The 23,131-nt window shown below is 44.3% G+C and overlaps 1 protein-coding gene across 35 annotated transcripts; it reads left to right on the top strand.

Annotated features, from left to right (window-relative positions):
- Window positions 1–433: 433 nt before the first annotated feature.
- HNRNPF (heterogeneous nuclear ribonucleoprotein F) lies at window positions 434–18,893 on the top strand. 35 transcript variants are annotated; one of them, XM_042241021.1, is made up of 9 exons: window positions 434–491; window positions 815–882; window positions 1,522–1,633; window positions 2,488–2,591; window positions 11,091–11,256; window positions 12,070–12,207; window positions 13,505–13,692; window positions 14,037–14,096; window positions 16,976–18,893. In XM_042241021.1, the coding sequence occupies exon 9, from the start codon at window positions 17,027–17,029 to the stop codon at window positions 18,269–18,271; it is 1,245 nt and encodes a 414-aa protein (XP_042096955.1). In that variant the 5' UTR covers window positions 434–491; window positions 815–882; window positions 1,522–1,633; window positions 2,488–2,591; window positions 11,091–11,256; window positions 12,070–12,207; window positions 13,505–13,692; window positions 14,037–14,096; window positions 16,976–17,026; the 3' UTR covers window positions 18,272–18,893. The 35 variants fall into 35 exon arrangements, with proteins under 35 accessions (XP_042096955.1, XP_060262503.1, XP_060262501.1 ...); XM_060406520.1 differs by having other exon boundaries at window positions 5,657–11,256; window positions 13,597–13,692; XM_060406518.1 differs by having other exon boundaries at window positions 5,657–11,256; window positions 13,548–13,692.
- The last annotated feature ends 4,238 nt before the right edge of the window (window positions 18,894–23,131 follow it).

Genomic DNA, 23,131 nt, shown 5'->3' with positions numbered 1-23,131 from the left:
CAACCCTGGGGCTTCTAAGCCTAAGAAAGAATCAGTTGAGCAACCCCAGGTCAACTTGCTAATCCCTCTCTAAACCCTGCCCTCGGAGCCGCCTTTATCGGTTTCCGGTGTCCTCGGTTCCCTCTTCAATTCTCAGCAGGAAATAACTCTTTTTTTCTTCTTTTGCCCTGGCCAGGCGTCCTTTGGGCTCAATATTTGGGGGACTCTCCCAGTCAGTATCTATTGCGGCTCAAAAAGTCCCCACTGACCATGCTGTAGAGCTCGCCCCCCGCCCGTACCTCCCGTCTCAGCAGCGCCCCCGCTCCGTACGCCCCTGCCCCGCCCTACTACTAGCCGGCCAATCCCCGGCTCCGCTCCGGGAGCGTCACAATAGCGCCCCCGCGGCTCCGCCCCCGGACGCCCGCCTTGGAGACCCCGCCCCTCCGCGGTCTTTGCGTCTTTCCGGCTCCGTCTTGGAAGTGGGACTGCGCCGCGTCTTGTTGGAGAAGCAGGTGGGATTCTGCGGGGAAACCGGCCAGCTGTTACGCCGGCAGCCGGGAGCGGGGCGGGGGCGTGAGTTCCTGGTGCTCCTGTTCCTGGGTGCTTGGGTGTGGGGCTGAGGAGGGGTAGGGCACTCTGAGAGCTTTAGGGCTTCCGGAAGCGCCGAGTGCGCACAACGGGCGGGGGTTGTGGACTCGGGCCTGCCGCGTGCCTGAACCCGCCCCTCGGGGCCCCCTCGCGGGGCGCGCTGCCAGGGGTTTCCATGGTGATGGTAAACAAGCCTCAACTGCCTCAGTCACAACTGCCAAGTCCCTAGCGTTCCACCCTCCTCTAGGTGCTTAGAGGGACGACCAAGGTGCCGGATGTGAAGAAAAGCGGGGGCGTGGAGACTCGGACCCCGAGGTGAGGGGTGGGACAGGCGGCGTCCGAGGCTCGCCTACCAGGGACCGGCTGGGGACTGAGGCACTTGGCATTGAGGGTCGAGGGACTGAGATTTGGGGGTCAGCGAAGGCGGGATCTGGGGTGAAGGCCCTCACACCCGGGACCGATTGGGGTCTGGGCCTACGGGGGTAGTTGGGGACCGCGGGGCTGAGGTTTGGAGTCGGAGGAAATGGAACTGAGGTCAGGGGCCGTGTATTCGGGGACCGACAGGGTACTGAAAGGGGACCCGGCCCACTGAGGGTGGGGACCGCGGGACTGATTTGGGCTTGGGGGAGGTGGATTTGAGGTCACGGGCCTTATATTCCCGGCACTAGACGGCGGGGCTGAGGTTTGGGCTTTGGGAGGCAGGGAAGGGGAAGGAGAGTCTCGTGCGGACTCCAGAGGGAGCAGAGCCCTAGCGCCCCTGGCAGGAGTAGGGTGGGAAGACCAGGCAACCGCTCTAGGAGGGTCATTTTAAAATGAAAGCGGTACTTGCACGTGGCTGAACGCGTCCGCGAGTTGAACTAGACTGGTTGGGACCTGACTCCTCCCTCCTCCCACGTTCCCGCTCGCCGAGCCTCGACTTTCGAGCGTTGGGGCCTTTTCTTCCTCTCCGTGCAGCTTCTGTGCCCTGAGCCCCGTCTGCATTCGTCTCCTGCTCTTGGAGGTGTCCTGCCTGTATTTTGGTTGAAACTCTGGTTCTCGTTGTCTTGGCCTGGTGACCACACTTCTGGTGAGCTATCTTAATTTGGCCGTTTCTTTTTTCTTGTCGGTACTACTTTTATCTTTGAATGTACTTTGTGCCCGTTCTTGCCTGCGCCCGAGAAACTTCTGGACGCTGCTCGCGCTGCACCTCCCCCTCCCTGTTCCCGTGTGGCTCACGGAAGGCGGCGCCGGGCGGCCCGGGGGAGGCTCCGCGAGTTGCGGGGACCCGACCGGCTTTGGACCCTGGTCTTTTACCTGAACGGTTGGAGGGGCCGTGGGCCTCTCCCCTTTAATATGTACTCTAAAAGGGCTCTCAGAGGTTCCCAACAAATAACTTGAGGCCCTGGAGAGCCGCCGCACCCCCAGCCCCCACCACGCCGGCACCGGCGAGTCCCGCGTCCTTTGGGATGCCCTCGGCAGTTTTCTTCCCCTGGAGGTCCTAAGACGAACGACCATGCTTCACAACTGTGTTTGAGGTTGTGGGGAGAGAGCCTGTCTGCCACTGCGGACGGGTGCTCGGCGGGAGAGCGGCCCGCGAGCGGCCATACGCTGACGGGGGCCGTGCGGCGCGGCCGCTTCCGGGAACCGCCGGCTGCGGGGGGAGGGGCCCAGGCCGCCGGCGTTGGGGGCGGGCCTCGCGTGGTCCGACCCTCGTGGAACTCGGAGGGTTGAAGGCGGCAAATCTTTTAAAAACAGCATCGAAACTATCGATTTTACTCTAATTGTCAGTATTTCAGTCACGTTTTTAAAAGTTGACTTTCTGAATTTCTAGTAAAAATGAAAATAGTTTCGGGTTCTCCGGTCAGATAAAAACCTATTAGGGCCTATCAGTGATGTTTTCAGTGCTAATTTTTAGGCAGTTTTTCTCTTTTCATTTTAAAGTAATTTCTGCACTTAATGAATATTGAGAGAGATCGCTTTATTACGGATGTTAAGCAGGTTCATCCTTTGCCTTGGGGGATCTCATCTTCCTGTGTGCATTCTCTGTAAGTTGATTCGGTTTTTTATTTCCGTTTTACGGTGTCTGTTTTTTAACGTTTATTTTAGTAACGTTCTTTTTGTATTATTTGCTTTTTGTTGCTTTTCTCTTTAACTGGCAAGTGACTGGTTTTCACTTGAGTACTGTTGTTACAGAGCTCCCTTTAAACATAAAATAACTGTAAAATGTGAGTTGATTTGAGGAGAGTTAGTCCTTGTTGTGGCCGAAACTGAGGGAGGGTGTGGAGACAAGGGGTGCGTGCCATTTGGAGTCGGTGCCTGAAGAGACTACAGAAGTGGGAGGGGGCCACCTTCCACAAAGCTGACTTTACCACCAACCTGCCCTCTCCAATCTGAGCTCTGGTTCTCAGATTCTTTGTAGAAACACATTAAGTGATCCTTAACTGGATCCACACACAGAGCTAGGTGTTTTTCCACATTTTCTAATCGCATGCTCATGACCAGTTTGCAGGGAATTATTACTGTGTTGTCATCGTACAGATGTGTCTTAAGGGATATAGGTGGGACCGGGACAAAGGTCTGCCTGACGGCTTGTCTTCTACCAGGGCCCCTGCCCCTAATTAGCTGCCACAAAGGTTCTTGAGGAAGACAGAAAATGGGGCAGAGGGAGAGCCAGGCTCATTCAAGACCAGCCTGGCATAGTAAGATTTTTATTCATAACCTTGTATTTCTAAAGACTTATAATATATAACCGCAGTACCATTATCACACCTAAAAAATAATAATTCCTTGATATCACCTAATACTCAGTGTTGACATGTACCTGATTGTGTAATATTTTTATATAGCTGGTTGGTTTGATTGGGGATCCACACCACAAGTTCATTATATATTTGTTAGATAAATATCTCTTGAGTTTGTGTTTGTCTTTTAAATTATTTGGCTCTGCTGGGGTGCTGCATGCAGGATCTAGTTTTCTGACCAGTGATGGAACCTGGTCCCCCTGCTTTGGTAGCACCATGTCTTAGCCACTGGACCACCAGGAAATTTACCTCATAAGTTATATTTTAAGCTAGAGCAGCACTCTCCAATAGAAATACAATGCAGGTCACATAATTTAACATTTTCTGATGAAAAGAAACAGTTCACTTTGGTAATTTAGTTTAATGTGATATGTATTTACTTTAAATAGATCCAAAATATCACTTCGTCCTGTAATAAGTTTTCATGCTGTTTTTCTGAGCTAAGCTTTCAGAATCCAGTGCGTGCTTATTTTATAGCACATCTCAATTTGCACCAGCCACATTTCAGTTGTGACAAGAGGCTCTCTTATTAGTGCGGCTCTAAAGGTTTTCTATTCTTAAAGTTTCTTATGTAGAAGTCAGGTTTTGGGTCTCATGTAGAATTCTTTTCCCACACACTGAGTTTTTCTGACTACATTCCCATGGAGTTAGTTGTTTGAGTCCCTGTCCTCTGCATTTCCTTTATAATGTTAGTTAACCTCTATATGCTGTTCTGATTCCCTTGAGATTTTTTAAAATATTTTATTGGAGGTGTTTTGTACTCCTGCCAGAGGCACATATTGGTTGGTGTCCTTTGTGATGTTAGCAGCTGTTGAATGTTCTCTAGATGCATTGTTTTGTTAATTATTTCCATATCTGTGATATTTTAATTCAGTATTCCTCCTTAGTAGCAGGAGTGCTCCTATAAAGAGGAAATTTTCTTTATCATACAATTATTCTAAGATGTGCTTTTATAAAAGGCAAGTTAAGTACTTTTATAAAAAGCAGGTTAAGGTTTTGATTTCTTTTTTATATTTATCAATATCTAGTGTAATGAATTGAATCTTTAGTATGTGCCAAAATCAGTAATTTTTCTGGTCTCTTTATGAAGTCATGGATTTTATCATAGAGGATGTGTTTTAATCCATTGTAGCTTTTATTCTCTTTGATGCTCACATTATTCAATTTTTGGCTAATGGGAGTGCCCTTAAGATTGGTTCCTGACTTTCTTGACTCAACTTCATGGTCTTTGGCTTGCTGAGTTTAAGATACAATACTTAAGTGGATCCATCAAAGTTCATTCAACTGGACCTCTAGTGATGGGCAATTGGATTGTTCTAGTCTTTTCCTATTAGAAATAGTGCTGCAATGCTTCATTTACAATTCTAATTTATCTTACATGGTGATGAGCATCTTTTCATGTTCAAGGGCATTTCTTTTTCTATCAATTGTCAATATCTCTAGCCTTTTAAAATTTTTTTGGACTGTTAGACTTTGTTTCTCTTTTTAGAAGCTCTCTATATGTTTAAAGATATTAACACTTTTGGGGAATAAATTGCAAATGTCTTTCCCATGTTATCAGTGGTATTTTTGCAGTGGTATTATGTCACATGCTATTATTAGCCATGCATAAGATGTTTAGGTTGGGTGGTTGTGTTTTTGTTTTTTTTTTTTAATGTGTGTATATTTGTAACCCTATATGTGAGTCATAATCAGGCAAGTTCTTTACTGCCAGTGTGAAGAGGAATTTTGTAATTTAGGATATTTCTTAGCATTTCTTAGAAACATGAAAAATTCTTAGGTGACTCCTGTTTTACCTTCATTAAGATGCTAATGTGACATCATCAGTGATTGACTTTGAAATGAATTACGGTAGGATTCTTGGAATAAATCCAACTTGATCATGACGTATTAAGTAGCTTGTGTATTAGATTTGGTTGTTTCATGTTTATGTAGGAATTTTTCATGTGAGTTCTGGAGTGAAATTAGCCTGTGAAACTGGATAAACTTAATTCTAAAACTCTTGGAAAAATCAATTCCAAGTTTATTGTAGATTAAAACGTTTAAAAATGTAGATAAAAACAACAGCCTTTAAGTTTTTGTTTTTTTTTTTTCTTTTTCTTTTTAGAGCCTTTAAGTTTAAAAAATGTCCGTATGGCCTTGGGCCAGGAGAAAGATCTCTGAAATGACACAAAAATTGATACTCATTTAAGAGAAAAATGACGAGAATGAAAAAATTCTAAACTATTATGTTTCTCTTACAGTATGCCTTTTCAAAAGTCCTGACTATATAAATATTAGAAATTCCTACCACATTCTCTCCTTTTAAGTTTATCTGCATGCAGGATGGTCCACAATTCACATCTCCAGTCTTCATCTTCACCCTGATTGAGGTCTTTTCTGCTGCTACTGCTGCTAAGTCGCTTCAGTTGTGTCCGACTCTGTGCAACCCCATAGACGGCAGCCCACCAGTCTCCCCCATCCCTGGGATTCTCCAGGCAAGAACACTGGAGTGCGTTGCCATTTCCTTCTCCAATGCAGGAAAGTGAAAAGTGAACATGAAGCCGCTCAGTTGTGTCTGACTCTTAGCGACCCCATGGACTGCAGCCTACTAGGCTCCTCCGTCCATGGGATTTTCCAGGCAAGAGTACTGGAGTGTGGTGCCATTTAGAATTATGATATAAATGCTTTTCTTTTTCCATTTTGATATAATTCACATACCATACAGTTCACCTTTTTAAAGAGTACAATTCAGAGGGTGTTTTTTTAATTCACAAAGTTGTAAAAAGCCATCACCACTAATTCCAGTATGTTTTTGTTTGGTTAATTATAGTTGATTTATAATATGTTAATTCAGATGTAAGCACAGTGATTCAGTTATTCATGTGTATATTCTTTTTCCTTCAAGGTGATTACAAACTATTGAGTATAGTTTCCTGTGCTGTGTAGTTAGGTCCTTGTTGTTTATCTATTTCATTTATGTGTATGTTAATTCCATCCTCCTAATTTACACCCCCTTCTTTTGGTATAAGTTTATTTTCTATGTCTGTGAACCTTCTTTCTGCTTTGTGTGTTTTGTTTTTAGCGTCTACCTATAAGCAGTATCATATTTGTCTTTGTCTGGCTTCACTTAGTATGATAGTCTCTAGGTCTATCCATGTGGCTACATATGGCCCAGTACATATTATGTTGAAACATTCCTGGAATAAATTCCACTTCATTATGGCATATAACCTTTTTTATAGGTTGCTGGATTCAGTTTGTTAGTATTTTGTTGGAATTTTGCATTTATGCCCTTAGGGGGTTATCTTGTGATGTCTGTCTGGTTTTGCCATCTACAAGTGTATTAATTTGCTAGGGCTGCCATAACAAAAGTCCTACAGACTTGGTGGCTTAAACAGAATTTTATTGTGCCATAATACTGAAGGCTAGAAGTCCTGCATCATGGTATCAGCAGGTTTGGTTCCCTCTTGAGAAGCTTGAGGGATATATGAAGGATATGTTACAGACCTCTCTGTTTGGTTTTTAGGTGGCTGTCTTCCTTCTGCTTTCTGTGTCCAAATTGCCCCTTCTTCATTTTGGAATACAGACCACATTAATGATGTCATTTTTACTTTAGCTGTCTCTATAAATATATCCAAGTCTGGTCACATTCTGAGGTACTGGGGGTATCTTTAACATAAGAATTATGGGGGCATAATGTTCAGCCCATAACAGGCATAATTAATACTGGTCTTGTAGAATGAGTTGAGAAATGTTTTAATAGTTTATTTTAATATATTGTGATTAGTTCAAAACATCCAAAATATCACTTCAATGCATAATGAAAAAATAGAAAGTGAAGTTTTCAGTCGTGTCTGACTCATTGTGACCTCATGGACTGTAGCCTGCCAGGCTCCTCTGTCCATGGGATTTTCCAGGCAAGAACACTGGAGTCGATTGCCGTTTCCTTCTCCAAGGGAATCTTCCCAACTCAGGGATCAAACCCGGGTCTCCCACATTGCAGAAATATGTAATAAGTATTTTTTTTTCCTTTTTTGGCTGCACTTTAAGACTTCTGAGACCTTAATTTCCCAACTAGTTGACTGAACCCTCACCCTCAGCAAGTGAGCAAGCAAGTAGGATCATAACCACTGGACCATCGGGGAATTCCCTGCAATTCATTGTATATGTACTAAATGTTATCACTTGGGGCACATCTCAGTTTGTTCTTGCCACATTTCAAGCACTACGGGCTACTCTATTTTTATCCTTTGTACCTAACCTGTTCTTTTTTTTCAAAGCAGTTTTCCTTTGTACTTTAAATTTAGGAGTTTACTAACATATGCTTGGTTTGTGTGTTTTTAAAGTATCTGTGGGGAACTATAACCTTTCTTTCATTATTAACTATAAATCAGAACTCAGATTTTAGCACTGGAAAATGTTTCATTCTGTAATCAAGTATCTGAATTTTTTTCTGTTAAAATATTTACTGAAGGTTAGTGCAGTATTTCTTTTTCCTAGAAAACTGTTCTGAGCTGTTCACCTGAGCTGTTCACCGGCTTGTATTACTGTTGCTGGAGCCCCTCTCAAGTACATAGTCCCTGCCCCTTGCTGCTCTTGGCTCTGCTCTCCACTCCCCTGGCATAGTGTGCTTGTGGTCCTGAGCAGTGAACATTGAGCACCAGGAGCTATAACTGCCTCCATTCCTGCGGCAGCTGCAGGTGATCTGACAAGGTGTCAGCTCTCCACCTGGTCCCACGAGGAAGTTCCAGACCTCCTGAATGGACTGGGCATTTGTTAATACAGGTGATAGATATGTCCCTCTGTTGAGAACAGATTTTAGCACTGGAGATGTAGTGTCTCTTTTTTATGAACTGCCACACCTGCTATTTTTTCTGTTCTAACTTGAGATATTGATTCTTGAGTCACCATCAAAATGCAGTCAATATCATGGAACGACTTCTTGTTTTATGTTGGCTAAAAAACTGTCCTTGTGTTCAACACAAACATTATAGATATGATTTACCTAACAGTATATTACACTATTTTTGCTTTTTAGTTAACACAGCTTTTGAGAAATGAACACTGGGGAAAACAGTGTTTTATTACCCCAGTAATAAATTATTTACCTACAGTAAAGAGCCTAATAGTCTAAAGATAATGGAAAACAGCCTTCCTGTTGCTTTCAAATTATGACATATCCTCTTTGACATATGAAAATATAGTGGCAAACAAAGTGTCAGTGTATTTTAATCACCCATCTATAGCTTTTCTCTTTTTTAATTGAAGTTAATTTACAATATTGTGTTAGTTTCTGGTGTACAGAAAAGTGATTCATCTCTATATATATACACCTTTTCATATTCCTTCCCATTATAATTTATTACAGAATATTAAGTGTACTTCCTTGTGCTGTACAGTAGGACCTTATTATTTCATATTAGTTTGTATCTTAAACATTTTTCTTCATTTTTGAATTTAGTAAGAACTGAATAGAGTGATTAAAAGGATTCACTACCAATTAAAAATATTTTTACAAAGCAACTAACACCAAAGCATATCCTAACAAATGACTACATTTTAAAATCTTACCTGTATACCAGGGTAAAAACGTTTTAACATTTCCACCCCTGTTCATGCTTCTGATCTGTGTAAATGTCACTTCCTCAGAATCCCTATGAGTTGGCCCCCATTTTCTAATTTGGGGTTATTTCAGAATTTGTCATCACATGTTTATTCTTTATTGATTCCTGGTCCACTGTTCTGTGGACTTAGCACAGTAGCTGGATCTTGTAGTGCACAGTATTTCTAGGTTAATGAATGACTTGAGATTGAGTAAATTTTATCCTGCTGCTTATCACTCAAATCCTTTGACACACTTGAGTTTCCACAATGTTTTTGTTGCAGAGTATCATCAGTTCTTCCAAAATTTGACTTATTTCATCCCATCTAGTTTCCATGCATCTGTTCCCATCATTCATTTTCCAGAGAGCAGCTAGATTGTTCTGTTGGAAAGCAAAACTCGTTTCCATTGGTCTTAGAATAAATAGTCTAAAATACGGTATCAGGCCTTCAGGGCTTTGGGAGAATCTTGCTCTGCTTCCCTCATGGACCTCAGTCCTGGCTGCAGGTGTTCTGGGGTGTTTTCTGTCCCAGTACTTTCCCCTGTGTATTCTGTACATGTTGTTCCTTCACTGGGCAGGAACCCTATCGTGACTGATCAATTATTAACGCTAAGCTAGCCAGTGTCATCAACCAGTTAAGCCAAGAAAGCATATATAACGCTGCTAAACTGAAACAAATACATTGAAAAAAGTGCGAAAAAGGATGTCAGTCGTGTAAATTACCAAGAATACGTTTTGACGGGGATTTTAGGAAGTGAGAGAAAAGTGAAATAAATGCTCAGGAAGCAGTCAGGGTACTCATCTCTGTAGATAACTCTTTCCCAAAAGAAGCCCGTTTTATGGCTTAATTTTTCGTCAGAGTAGTCTCTCTTGAATGTATGAGTTTTTAGTGTCTTTCTCATTTCCGTGGGATAGCTGCATTTTAAATCTTATCACCCAGCTTCAATAGCTACCAGTTGTGGACAGTTTTTCTCTACATCCCCCATTTACTTTCTATTTAGAGATAATTTTTTGAGAGAGAATTTTGAGGCAGATCCCAGCCATCACACCATTTCACCCACAAACATTTAAAAATGTATCTCTAAAAACGAATGCCTTTCGTTTTAGGATAACTAATTCCATTACCTAAGTAAATAAAATAATATCAAGTTTCTAGTCAGTGTTCAGGTATTTCCTAAACTGTCCTATGCTTACCAATTTGTTTGAATCAAGATCCATATATTTCCCATATATTGTGAATCCTTGATAATTCTTTTAAGTTTTCTTTTATTCAGTAAGTGTTCCCTTGAAGCTGTCTTGTTGAAGGACCGGCTGTTGTGCTTGTCCAGTTTCCCAGAGTCTTTGCAGACTGCATTATCACGTTCTCACTTAGTACGGTTCCTTTCCCCTATAAATTCTGTAATTTGTTATCTCTAGTAAGATTCTTTATTACTTCATTAAAAACTTTATTACTAAAAATATTAAACGTACACAAAAGTAAAGACAACAGTATAAAACTCCCATGTACCCATCCCTCAGCTTCAACAATTAGTAAATCGTGGCCCATGTTGTTTTGTCCGTTCTGACTCCCACCACTCAGATTATTTAGAAAGATTCTAGACAATCATACGAATCTCTAACGACTTTTAAAAAAATCACAGCAACAAAGCTAAAACTAAAATTTTATAGTTTCTTCATATAAATTCAAGTCACTGCTAACATTACTGCAATTGCCTTATAATTGTTTTCCAGTTCATTTGAATTAATATTCAGGTGTTCATAAAATGTAATTGCTTGCTAGGTTGTAAAGTTTAAGAATTGCGAGTTTTAAAATTAATCCTTTAAAACTGAGAAAATAGTTATATGACTGTGCTCAAATCTACAAAAAAGGTACTGTATATACAAAGAGGGTTCTACCTTTTGTTCATTAGTTTTCATTCGGCATTCTTTCCTGCCTTAAAGAGTTTTTTGGTTGTTTGTGTGTTTTTTTTTTTTTTTTTTTTTACGGTTTCTCCGTAAGGGTGGTGATGGCTACTCCTCCCCTCCCCTCCGCCCGTACTCTGGACTTTTCTCTACCCTGGCACCTCTCCTGAGAGCTCACTCCGAACGGTCTTCCTCGTTGCTTTTTTTCCCTCCTCCCACTTCCTGCCTTGGCCGACCGCGCGGGCCGCACCTGCAGGACGCGTTTCCATTGGTGACATCTTGGCGGGCCCGCCGGTGGCACTTCCTCCTTTACACCCCGTGACCCACGTCCGGCTCGCCGCCCTCGCAGTCACGCGGCCTCTGCCTCCGGGACGCAGCCCCGTGCGCCGGCCTTCCGCACTCCAGGCCCCGGACCCGTCGTGGTGAGCCGCCGCGAGCGGACGACCCCCGCCCGCACTTCCCCCGGCCCCCGTGGCTCCTTGGAATTCCCCTACCTCCTCCCGCGCAGCCGCCCCCTACCCCAGGAACTCTTTCTGCCCCCTCCTCGCTGCCCCAGGAACTCCCCCTCCCCCACCTACCCGGCGTCCCCAGGAAGTCCCCTCGACCCGACCCGGGAGCTCCGCCCCCAGCCCCGGGAGCCGCCCGCCCCCCTCGGGTCCCGGGAACTCTTCCTCGCGCCTCCTCGGAGCCCCTCGGATTCGAGAGCTCCGCCTGCCCTCCCCCGCGGCTCCGGGAAGCCCGGGCCGGAGAACTCTTTCCCACTTCGCCGCGAAGACTTTCGTCTCTCTCTACGGCCTGAAAACTCTGCCACCCTAGTGAGTCCCCGCTGGCCTGGGAGCCCCCTCCCACCCCGGGCCACGGGAGCCTACGTCGCGTGACCTTCCCCTCCCCCCACCTCGCGCAGCCCGGGAAGCCTCTCCCTCCCCCAACCCGTAGTTCGCCCCGCCCCGGAAGCTCCCGCTGACCCCGCCCAGGCCCGTGGATGGGGCGCCCTGTCGTCGGGCCTTCCTGTAGGGCTTTGCCGACCCAAGGCTGTCGGATCGGCGGTTGGAGGCCGAGCGAACCCCTTCACGTCCCAGTCCCCCCGCCAGGAGCCTAGCGTCCGGGACTGATACCGCGCTTCCCGCCGAAATCGCTCAGACGCGCCCCTGGCGGCCCGCGGCCGCGAGCTTGAGAGCGCACTTTGAAGCCTGGTACGAAGCGTTTGCCCCCAGCCAGTTGAGTTTCAATTTCAGGTTGATAACAAAAGGAGGTGCACCTGGCCTTTCCGCGGAATCTTCTGCGTTTTTAAGCTTCGGGTGGAGTTGGGGGTCCTTTGGCTGTAAACTGCGCTTGCTGGTTGAAAATAGAAATCGGTCCTGCTCTCTTCAGCGGTAAGTTTTAGGGCAGAGTCAACTGCGTAATCCTGAGGCGGCGTCTCCCGCGGACTGTGATTTAAGAGGTAGAACTTTCTGATTAATTAAGGCAACCTACCAGTCTGTGCGTGCTGCCAACTGTAGGTTAAAATTCATTTTTAAGTAAGGGCGAAAATGCTTTTCAGGCCTCACTGGGACACGGATAAAACAGGGTGAAGCCAGGGAGCTTCTGAGTTCCAGGCCCTGAATAGGAACGGTGGGGGCGCAGTTTCAGCCACCCTGTGTACTTCGTAGATAAACCTAATCAGTCGGGCGCTGGAGGTGCGCCCTTTTTATCTTGATGGGTCTACCTGGATCTGAACTAAATCTTGCCTAACCAGTATAGTAGAGTGAGGTAGAACTCGTTCTGGAATACCTCCTGGGAGCAGTTAGATAATGTTGAATCTCGGCCCCGGCCCAGATCTATTGTTTTAGAATCTGCCTTTTAACAAGATCCTTGGGTGGTCCGTGTGCTCATGTCATAGACAGTTGCGGGCAGGGGGGTGGAGTTGTGCAAAATGAGTCTCCAGGTGTTGGACTCATGAGTAGTGTTTTGTAACACTTGGCCCCAGTGGTGTCGACTGGCTGTCGGGGAGCCGGGTGGGAGACCAGTGTATATGTATTCTTTACGCTTGAACATGTGTGCGCCATAGTTCAGCCACGTGGGAATCGGTTTCCTCGCGTCTGACCGCCCCTGGGTTTGCGTGGCAGGGGCTTTTGGTCTGCGGACCACACTGGAATGAGCAGGTAGCAGGGTGATAAACCCAGGCAAGGAATTCAGACCACTAAGATGACCAGGCTCTCTACCCTTTAGATTGTACTCTTTTCTGAGGGTAGTGGAGAAGGACAGTTGATGAAGCTTCTTGAAAACCCTCGTCTAGAGAACTTGAAACTGTTAACTTCTTAAATTGTAGTACTTTATATAGGTTTTGCTCCCCAAAGTAGTATCTCATGTAATAGAGGATGCTAATAAGGCAAGACAGGCACTGTCTATGGCAACAGGCTTAGAGAAACTGACTTTTCTCAATTCTGTGGTTCTAAAACTAAGAATGTGCTTTAGTTCTCAAACGAATTCGCTGGACGTAGCAAAGTCTTCTGCGGACAGCTTTATTCTGTGGCTGTGGTTGATGGTAGATTGATGTTTTTCCTATTTTAAAACATTTCAACACTACCTCCCCTCATTCTCAGTTAAAAGAGCAACGTTATATATCAAATACAGGTCTCAATGAAATTATTAAAAACAGGGAAGGAAAATCTTTTTAATATCTCCACTCAGATCTCCAGGGATGTTTGCAAATTGTAAATACTGTTAACGACAGTTATAGCAAACTACTTTTGCCCGGAGCACATCATTGTGAACTCGGCCAGGTCTCAAGTGCTGATCAGCGGCCCGACTCCTCTCCTGCCTGCTCGGCCCGCCTTCTGCTTCCGGGAACCGCTCCTCCCCGCAGCCCCGCCCAGGAGGTGCGCCTCCCACTCTAGATATTTAAATTTTCTTAACCACGGTTAGGGTTTTCTGTAGGGAACGCGCCTTCTGAGTAAATCTTTTCAGGGCAAGTGGGATGGTTCCAGGCTGTTATTATCTGTATTACCCTATGAAAAAGATAAACCTTTCCAAAGCTGGTGGGGTGGGGCGGGAGTGTACTTTCTTTAAGGCAACCTGGCGCTTAAAAACGGCTTGCCACAGCCTCGGCTCTCACTTTACTGGAGAGGAGCTCAGAGCCGGTCCCAGCCAGGGGATTGCTGCCTCTGCTTGCTCCGGGAGTGCTGGGGCATTAAGATAAAATTTCCTTGTCGCTCTTTTTTAGGACGATTCGTTACCTACCTGGAGTGTCTTCGACTGTGGGCATCCCCCGGTGTTCTTTAAGGTGAGCTATTTTAAGAAAATCTCTCAGTTTATAATTCATTTCTTGATGCAGAAAACTTCCTGAGTTAAGATTTTTTTTTCACTAGCTGTAAATCTAACGTTGAGCAGAAAGCCAGCTCTTATTTTCACAAGTTTTATTTAATATTCTAAGTACTGAAAGTCTGCGAAGAATCCAAATCTAGAGGATTCTGAGGTCAACAGTAAGGATATTGCTCTATGTATTAGAAGTACATATGTGTTTTGGAAAAGTGCTTTTTTTGCTTTATAATTTCTGTTTTGGGCACTTTAAATAATTCTTAAATATTTGTTCTTTTATGCTTCCTGTCTTCCCCTCCCCCCTTCTGCTTGTCTTTTTTAACCTAACCAGACTGCCATATTCTAGAAGGTAGTGTTGGCCCCACGTGGCCATCAGTTAATCTCTTGCTAATCTTGGGCCTGCTGTGCTGGGGGTGGGACTACAGTGACCTACTGAACAGATAAGTCTGTTGCTACTAGCCTCTCAACGCAGTTGCAAAGAGTTTTAAACAAATTATGAATTGTTTCCCTAGAATGCTCTGGGATCATAGAACTATAGATTTAATTTGCGGGGGGTGGAGGGGGGAGAAAGTCTTGTGGAAAAGTTAAATTTAAGCTGAGAGTATAAGGATTAGTGGGATTTAGCTAGACAGAAGATTGGGTGGGCTATCTTCAGACAGATAATTACTACATGTGTCAATTCCAGTGGAACAGAGAGCCTGCCACATTTCCGGCACAGAAATACAGGAATAAAGGTTTGTTTGCTTTCTAATGCAAGTGTGTTTCAGGTCAAAGTTTCAAGGCCTGAGCACCCCCTTGGCCCTATGATTTGTGTTCCAGACAGTGGGGAGCCACTGAGGTGTTGAAACAGTAGAATGACATAAAATTACACTCAAGAGAGCTACAGATTGGGCTGGTAGGAAGGACTGGAAAAGTTGTAGATGTGAATGTCTTGGAAAGGGCTTGTTGGTACTGGAAGTAGAAAGGGATGAAGGTGATGCACAGAGATGATGATGATTTGATATTCAAGCAGTATGCTAAGGACCAAGATAGGAGAAATCTCTATACTTGCTGGAGTCAAGAATTACTGAATAGAATTTAGGCATGGATTAGGAGTAGGATTAGGGTGGAGAATGGGATCACCCCCCACAAGGAAATAATGAGCTCATTAGATTTAAGGGCTTGCAAGTTGTTCAGAGATTGCTTCAGTTTCATTCTAGAGCCTTTGGATGGCAAGTAAGGCCATTTATGCTTCAGGATACTATAGAAGAGTTTCAGAAAAAAGTGGTGTTGATTTGTGGTACATAGGTTGAACTATGGAATGGAGTTTGTCTAGGCCAGTCTTGGCCTCGGGGAAATCTTAAGTCTAGGAACCTGTGTGTCCTGAGCCCAGAATTGACGCTGGAAATACAAGGATCAGGTGAGGTTACCTGCAAAAATGGGGCCAGTGATTGTGTATGGTTAAACCTTGGTGAAGGACTCAAAGAGGCAGAGTACCTAAGGAATTAACAGGAAAACCAAGAGCCAAGAGGAGAAAGGATTTCCAGCGAGAATGGTTAAATCCTGTGGGCACAGAAGAGATGGAGATAAGAAAATGTTTCTTTTCTTGCCATGGAGATCCTTGGCAGAGTGACATGTGCCCTAGTTTAATGGTAGGGTAGGGAAGGACGTGTAAGAAGCCTTTTTGAGGATGAGATTTCACTGAAAGGGAAAGCAAAGCCAAGTAGCTGGAGGCAAGTTGGTATAAGGAAAGATAGTATCCTAGGGGGTGATTAGAAATGAGAAAATCTCCTTAATTGATAAGGAAAGTAGTGTTCAGTGAAGTTTGTATGAAGATGGAGATTCCTTGGGGTGGGTGGAGTTGACCAGGGCAGAGCCACAGATAAGAGCTCAGCTACAGAAGAAGCAACTCCCTTGTTTATAAATTTCTAGAACTTGCTCTGATTTGCTTCACCAGGTCTCTGTTAAACCAGTTTTCTTTTCTTTTTCTTACCATTCATGCTTTCTGGTTTTGTGGGGTTTTTAGAAATCTGTCCATGTTTTGCTCTAATAGTGTAAATATGTCATGCCATTTGAGATAGTTTTAGGATTCATCTGAGGTAAGATTCTGTTTCATCTTTCTGCGTGATAATGTGCCTAGATTTTTTTGAAAAGGCACCTTTTACCACTGACTTAATAGCTACATCTGTTATACTTGATATCAAATGGCAATTCGATAAAACAACTTTTGTATACTTGTGCCTGTTCTGAATATATTTTTGGCCTTATCTGTATTTTTATTGTCTGTGTTATTCGTATATTGGTGTCTGACTCAGCTCCTGCTTTTCAAAATGCTGCCCTTCGACATGGATTTGACCTTTACTCTTTTTTCAGCTTGGACTCTGGGTGTCAGATGCCACTTATACTTCATGGCACTTTGTCAGGAGGGGCACCTGTCATGCCTCTTGTACAATGAAGAGTCTATTCCATTTCTAGTCCCTCAGTGAAACACAGCGATGTATGTGTTGCATTGAACAACGTAATGTGTTTTATTTTGTTTTTTGGGGGGGGGGTCATGCTGTGCTGCTTATGGCACTAGGGATTGAACCCAGGCCATGGCAGTGTGAAACTGAGAGGCATATAGTTTGATTTCTATGTTTGCATCTCATATAACTGATACTCTGCTGATGGACTTACGTGTTTGTTTGGATATGTCTTAATTTTACCATGCGCTTGATTGGGGTTTTGAGTAGACAATAGGACTTCTCACCTACTGTCTTGCCTTTTACTTTAGTGATTGCAGTAATGCAGTCTGTTTTCCTTTAGTTTCATATTCTTGTTAAACATATTAAATGAAAATTTATGTAGTCTTTGCTTTCTTTTCAGCCACACAAAGCTGCACCCGGGCTTGTTTGACGTCTGCTCTGTCGAGTGTCCATGATGTTGGGCCCTGAGGGAGGTGAAGGCTTTGTGGTCAAGCTCCGTGGCCTGCCCTGGTCCTGCTCTGTTGAGGATGTGCAGAATTTCCTCTCCGACTGCACGATCCATGACGGGGTCGCAGGTGTTCATTTTATCTACACTAGAGAAGGCAGGCAGAGTGGTGAGGCTTTTGTTGAACTTGAATCAGAAGATGATGTAAAATTGGCCCTTAAAAAAGACAGGGAAAGCATGGGACATCGGTACATTGAAGTGTTCAAGTCCCACAGAACCGAGATGGATTGGGTGTTGAAGCACAGTGGTCCAAACAGTGCTGACACTGCCAACGATGGTTTCGTGCGACTTCGAGGACTCCCGTTTGGATGCACCAAGGAAGAGATCATTCAGTTCTTCTCAGGGTTGGAAATCGTGCCAAACGGGATCACATTGCCTGTGGACCCCGAGGGCAAGATTACAGGGGAAGCCTTTGTGCAGTTTGCCTCACAGGAGTTAGCAGAGAAGGCTCTAGGGAAGCACAAGGAGAGAATAGGGCACAGGTATATTGAGGTGTTCAAGAGCAGTCAGGAAGAAGTTAGGTCATACTCGGATCCCCCACTGAAGTTCATGTCAGTGCAGCGGCCAGGGCCCTATGACCGCCCTGGCACAGCCAGGAGGTATATTGGCATCGTCAAGCAGGCAGGCCTGGAGAGGATGAGGTCTGGTGCCTACAGTGCAGGCTATGGGGGTTATGAGGAGTACAGCGGCCTCAGTGATGGCTATGGCTTCACCACCGACCTGTTTGGGAGAGACCTCAGTTACTGTCTCTCCGGAATGTACGACCACCGGTATGGAGATGGAGAGTTCACTGTCCAGAGCACCACTGGACACTGCGTCCACATGAGAGGTCTGCCCTACAAAGCCACAGAGAACGACATTTACAACTTCTTCTCCCCGCTCAACCCTGTGAGAGTCCACATCGAGATTGGCCCTGATGGAAGAGTGACCGGCGAAGCTGATGTTGAATTTGCCACTCATGAAGAAGCCGTGGCGGCCATGTCCAAAGACAGGGCCAACATGCAACATCGATACATAGAACTTTTCTTGAATTCCACAACAGGGGCCAGCAACGGGGCATATAGCAGCCAGATGATGCAGGGCATGGGGGTGTCAACCCAGTCCACTTACAGTGGCCTTGAGAGCCAGTCTGTGAGCGGCTGTTACGGGGCTGGCTATGGTGGCCAGAACAGCATGGGTGGATATGACTAGTTTTGTTAGTAGCTTTTGAGTTATTTCAGTCAAATTTTCACAGGCAGCCAACAAGCAGTGAAAAGCAGTTATTACTCTAGAGGAAGCTATGGGACCCATTTTGCACCATGAGTTTGTGAAATCTGGATTAAAAAATTACCTCTTCAGTGTTTTCTCATGCAAACTTTCTTCTAGCATGTGATATTGAGTAAACTAAAACTATTTTCAGCTTTTCTCAATTAACATTTTGGTAGTGTACTTCTGGAGTGATGTTATCTGAGTTTAAAGTAGATTTAAGTATGTTAAATGTGGATCTTTTACACCACATCATCGTGAACACATTGGGGAGGCGTGCTTTTTTGGAAAACTCAAGGTGCTAGATCCCTAATTCAAAGAGGACATTTCTCATGTTTGTTCATTCTAGTTTATTTTCATTTAAAATCTCTTAGGTTAAGTTTAAGCTTTTTAAAAGTTAGTTTTGAAAATTGAGACACATTACTAATACTGTAGGAATTGGTGAGGCCTTGACTTAAAAACTTTCTTTGTACTGTGATTTCCTTTCGGGTGTATTTTGCTAAGTGAAACTTGTTAAATTTTTTTGTTAACTAAATTTTTTTCTTAAAATAAAAAGACTTTTTCACAATGACTGGCACAGACTATATACTCACCAACAAATAGTAAAATGACTTGGGTGGTTGAATTTAATACTGCTGTGTTAAACAGTGTGAATTTTAAATTTAGCACTATGATTTCCCTTGTGTTTCTTATAACAAGGCTAAATTAAAAATCAAATTTAAAAACATTAAACACATGAGTGGAAATGGTGACTAGAAACTAAAATAGAAACATAGAGTTCCAATTTTCCTGTGACTTTTTTTCTATTCATCAGTATGTAATCCCCTGCTGTTCCTTTATACCAGGGTGGCACCTATTCATAGCTAGAGGTCTTTAGTTTCTGGTGCTACATACATTGAGTCATTAGCCACAATTTATGGTTTTATATAAGATGTGCTGTTTGGAACAGTCTCCCATATTTATGACTATTTTGATCGGACACACTCTTGGGTTAGAGTTTGTTTTTTGCAGGATATGCATATTATGAAGTTTGAGACCTACATCCAAATTGTTATAAATTGTTGATCTAGCAGTGGGAAGCAAATTTTAAATTTCAGGTAGCTCTGCACACAGCATTCAGTTCAGTTCAGTCGCTCAGCCGTGTCCGACTTTGGGACCCCATGAATCGCAGCACAGCAGGCCTCCCTGTCCATCACCATTTCCCGGAGTTCACTCATACTCACGTCCATCGAGTCAGTGATGCCATCCAGCCATCTCATCCTCGGTCGTCCCCTTCTGCCCCCAATCCCTCCCAGCATCAGAGTCTCTTTCAGTGAGTCAGCTCTTCGTATGAGGTGGCCAAAGTACTGGAGTTTCAGCTTTAGCATCATTCCTTCCAAGGAAATCCCAGGGCTGATCTTCAGAATGGACTGGTTGGATCTCCTCACAGTCCAAGGGACTCTCAAGAGTCTTCTCCAACACCACAGTTCAAAAGCATCAATTCTTCGGTGCTCAGCCGCCTTCACAGTCCAACTCACATCCATACATGACTGCTGGAAAAACCGTAGCCTTGACTAGACGGACCTTAGTCGGCAAAGTAATGTCTCTGCTTTTCAATATACACAGCATTACAGTCACATTAAACACTATCAAGACTTAACATGAGAATTTCACTTGATGGGTGTTCATTTTCCCATTTTAGTGTCCAATCAGTGTAGCCTAGATCTATTAAGTCTATAGGTAGACTAGAGGGAGCCTTAGGCCTTTGCTAACTTTGTTGGATTTTATGGCCCCACCCTGTCATTCCCACCAGTGATCTGCAGACTCAGATGGCAAAGATACAGTGGCAACATCACCCAGGAATGCCAGAGCTAGGGTGCAATGAAAAGGCTAAGGTTTAATTAGAGCAGTCAAGTTTCAGGGGGTATATTTATTCCCTGTAGATATTTGCAAATTTAAAAGTTCAAATATGGAAGGAGTGGGCTTCCCTGGTGGCTCAGATGGTAAAGAATCCACCTGCAATGTGGGACACCTGGGTTTGATCTCTGGGTTGGGAAGGCCCTCTAGAGGAGGGCATGACAACTCACCTTACCTGGAGAAGTCCCATGGACAGAGGAGCCTGGTGGGCTCCAGTCCATGGGGTCACAAAGAGACACGACTAATACAGCACGTGGAGTGGGCTCTAAGAACCTGGGGTGGGAAATCCGGAATGTGCTGGATGACTGCAAATCCCACTGCAGCTGCAGTGGTTGCCTGCCTCTTGGTAGAACACTTGGTCCCCTCACCTGAGTTATGTGTTTGATAGAAGGAAAATCTATGTCTCAAAGTCTGCTCCAGGAATGAGGTAAAATGCTGGTAAGCCAAAGCCAGCCTGCCCTGAAAATGGTTTCCATTTTGATGAATCAGTTGGATGGCAGGGGACCCAAGATATGTCTAAAAATCTATTCCTAATAATAGACCTGCAGTACAAAATACTGCACTTGTTTTCTGATTTTGTCGAAAATTGTGAAAACTTCAAATGTGCCTTGGCCTTCAAATTTTTATTACCTAACCTCGGAAAGGAAACTACACGAGTATTAGGACTGAGTATATAAGTTGTAAGCACTTTTGGAGCCCTTTTAATATTTAGAATTTAAGCTTGGAGACTGACCTCTAGGAGGGAGATCCTGAGTATTGAGAAGGATAGATGTCCAGTTCTGGAAGAGGAGAGGAAGTGGAAGCAATTGGATGAATGGGCAGCAAAGCCTGAAAGGCAGTTAAGGAGCCTTGACCCTGCCACATCTGTGGTGAGGCTAACACCTATGTGTGTCAGGGGCCTGCAGGTTCAGTTCTGAGGTGTCCATCAGCTTTTGCTCCCAGCATTTGATTATGTGAGCAAAAAGCAGATTGAAAAGTCAAGAGTTCTATTTTCAGAACAGAGCCAGGTCTCAGGCCCAGAGACCGTCAAATGAAGTGGAGGAAGGGCCTGGCAGCATTGCAGCAATGTGTGTGTAATAGATTATACATCTTATCCTCTGAGGCCAAGGGTAAGAAGTGACCCAAATCATATGCAGTTGCATTGATAGTCTGAGTTAATACTGATCCCAGGCATCCAAAATGCCAATTCTTTTAGAGTGGGAGCATAAGAAGGCCAGGTGATATGGATTCACAGGCCCAAGTTCATGTCACTGGATTAAACAGGAAGATGCCTCGGGTTATCTCCATGAGTGAGTAGGAAGGGGTATCCTTGGCAGCTAATAGGTTTTCCCCCACCTGGAAACACGCTTGGGTGCTTGTGAAGTTAAGTCACAGTGGTAGGTAAGGCCAAGAGGAACCTCTTAGAAAGCTCTCCCCGTCCAAGACAGTGAACAGAGATTCTGTGATGTCTGCAACGTGTGGGGTTAGAGCCATACTCCAAGGCTTGAAGAGGTTAAGCCTAACCCTTTTTATTTGCAAGTCTGGTCCCCAGAAAGCAGATGGATTCTGGCAGATGAAAGCAAACAACCAGGAACTTAACCACACAGTTGCCCCAGGTGCAGCTCAGTGCTTAATGTGATGTGTTTGCTGGAAAGACAAAGCCTCTGGAACTTGGGAAGCCCCTGACCTAGTGGAATACATTCTGAGTGAGCATCAAGCAAAAGATTTTTTCTTAATGACCTTGTAACCTGGACATTTGTCTGTTGTCAGCTGGCTGATAACTCCTGCCCTCTGGAGACTGATCATCTTGCCAAATCCACTGTATTGATGATATGCTCATTGGTCTTGGCAAGGAGGAAGCAGTGAGTACTTGGGATGCCTTAGAAAGACACCTGTGTGCTAGTGGGTGGAAGAGTTAAGGGCTCTGCTGTGTCGGGGACATTTTTAGGGTCTAGTATAATAGTCCTGGGTAGCAACTGGCAAACTTGGGCCCATGGGCCAAATCTGGACCTGTTTTGCAAATAGTTGTTTTACTGGTACACAGCCATCTGCATTCATTTATTTTGTATAGGCTGCTCTTGTGTTACCAGTTTCATCAGACCATGTGGCCCACAAAGCCTAGCAGATTTTTACTCTGAGCCTTTATAGGAAATATTTGCTGACTTCAGGCCTTGGACAAAACACATTTCCTCCAACGGAAAAGTAAAGACACTGCCTCACCAAGAAGCATAAGTTTTGGCAGGACCTTTTGGATTTTGGAGAAATCTTGACTTGAAAACAGTGCTGCTACCCAACTACCGGGTGATTAGCAGGCTGCAGAGTGTCTGCAAGTTGCCCTGCTCCAAAGGACAGAGCAGGCTTCACAATCCAGGAATCACTGTTCTAAATGGTTTTGTGTGCTGTCTCTGATGTCTCACTACATGGTGACTGCTCAGCCACCTGTTGATGTTGATGGGAATCAACACTTCCTGTGTAGCAGGGAGCTGTTTATCATTAAAAACCAATACAGTATTGTAAAATAAAGTAAAATTTTTAAAAAAAAGCTACTGGAGCTAGTGTGCTTGCCCTGCACTAAGATCCCTCTGTTGGTTGAGTGTTGGCAGATGCATCAAATCCTGAGGCTCTTTTAACGGTTTTGTTTTTAGACTTCGTGTAAAAATTCTTGGACGTATTTTGTTAGACTTATTTCTAGGTATTTTATTATATTTTAAATGGTGCCTTTTTCTTTTGCTGAAAGTTTTGTTCCTGGGACTAGAAATAGCAGGATTCAAAAAAAAAATTTTTTTTTAATGTTGACTTTTGTGGTCTTGCTAAAATCACTTGCTTATGCTGATTTAAATATAGAGTCTTTGGATTTTCTTTTTTTCTTTAATTTATTTGGTTGTGAAGGGTCTTAGTTGCAGCATGTGGGATCTAGTTCTCTGACCAGCG

This window comes from Ovis aries, chromosome 25 (genome assembly GCF_016772045.2).
Source record: "Ovis aries strain OAR_USU_Benz2616 breed Rambouillet chromosome 25, ARS-UI_Ramb_v3.0, whole genome shotgun sequence".
NCBI lineage: Eukaryota > Metazoa > Chordata > Mammalia > Artiodactyla > Bovidae > Ovis > Ovis aries.
Note: the sequence above shows the minus strand (reverse complement) of the source record. Positions and strands in the feature narration are given on the sequence as shown.

Excerpts from the sequence above, each read along its gene's own strand:
- HNRNPF (XM_027962437.2), top strand. The coding sequence starts at position 17,027 with ATGATGTTGGGCCCTGAGGGAGGTGAAGGCTTTGTGGTCAAGCTCCGT.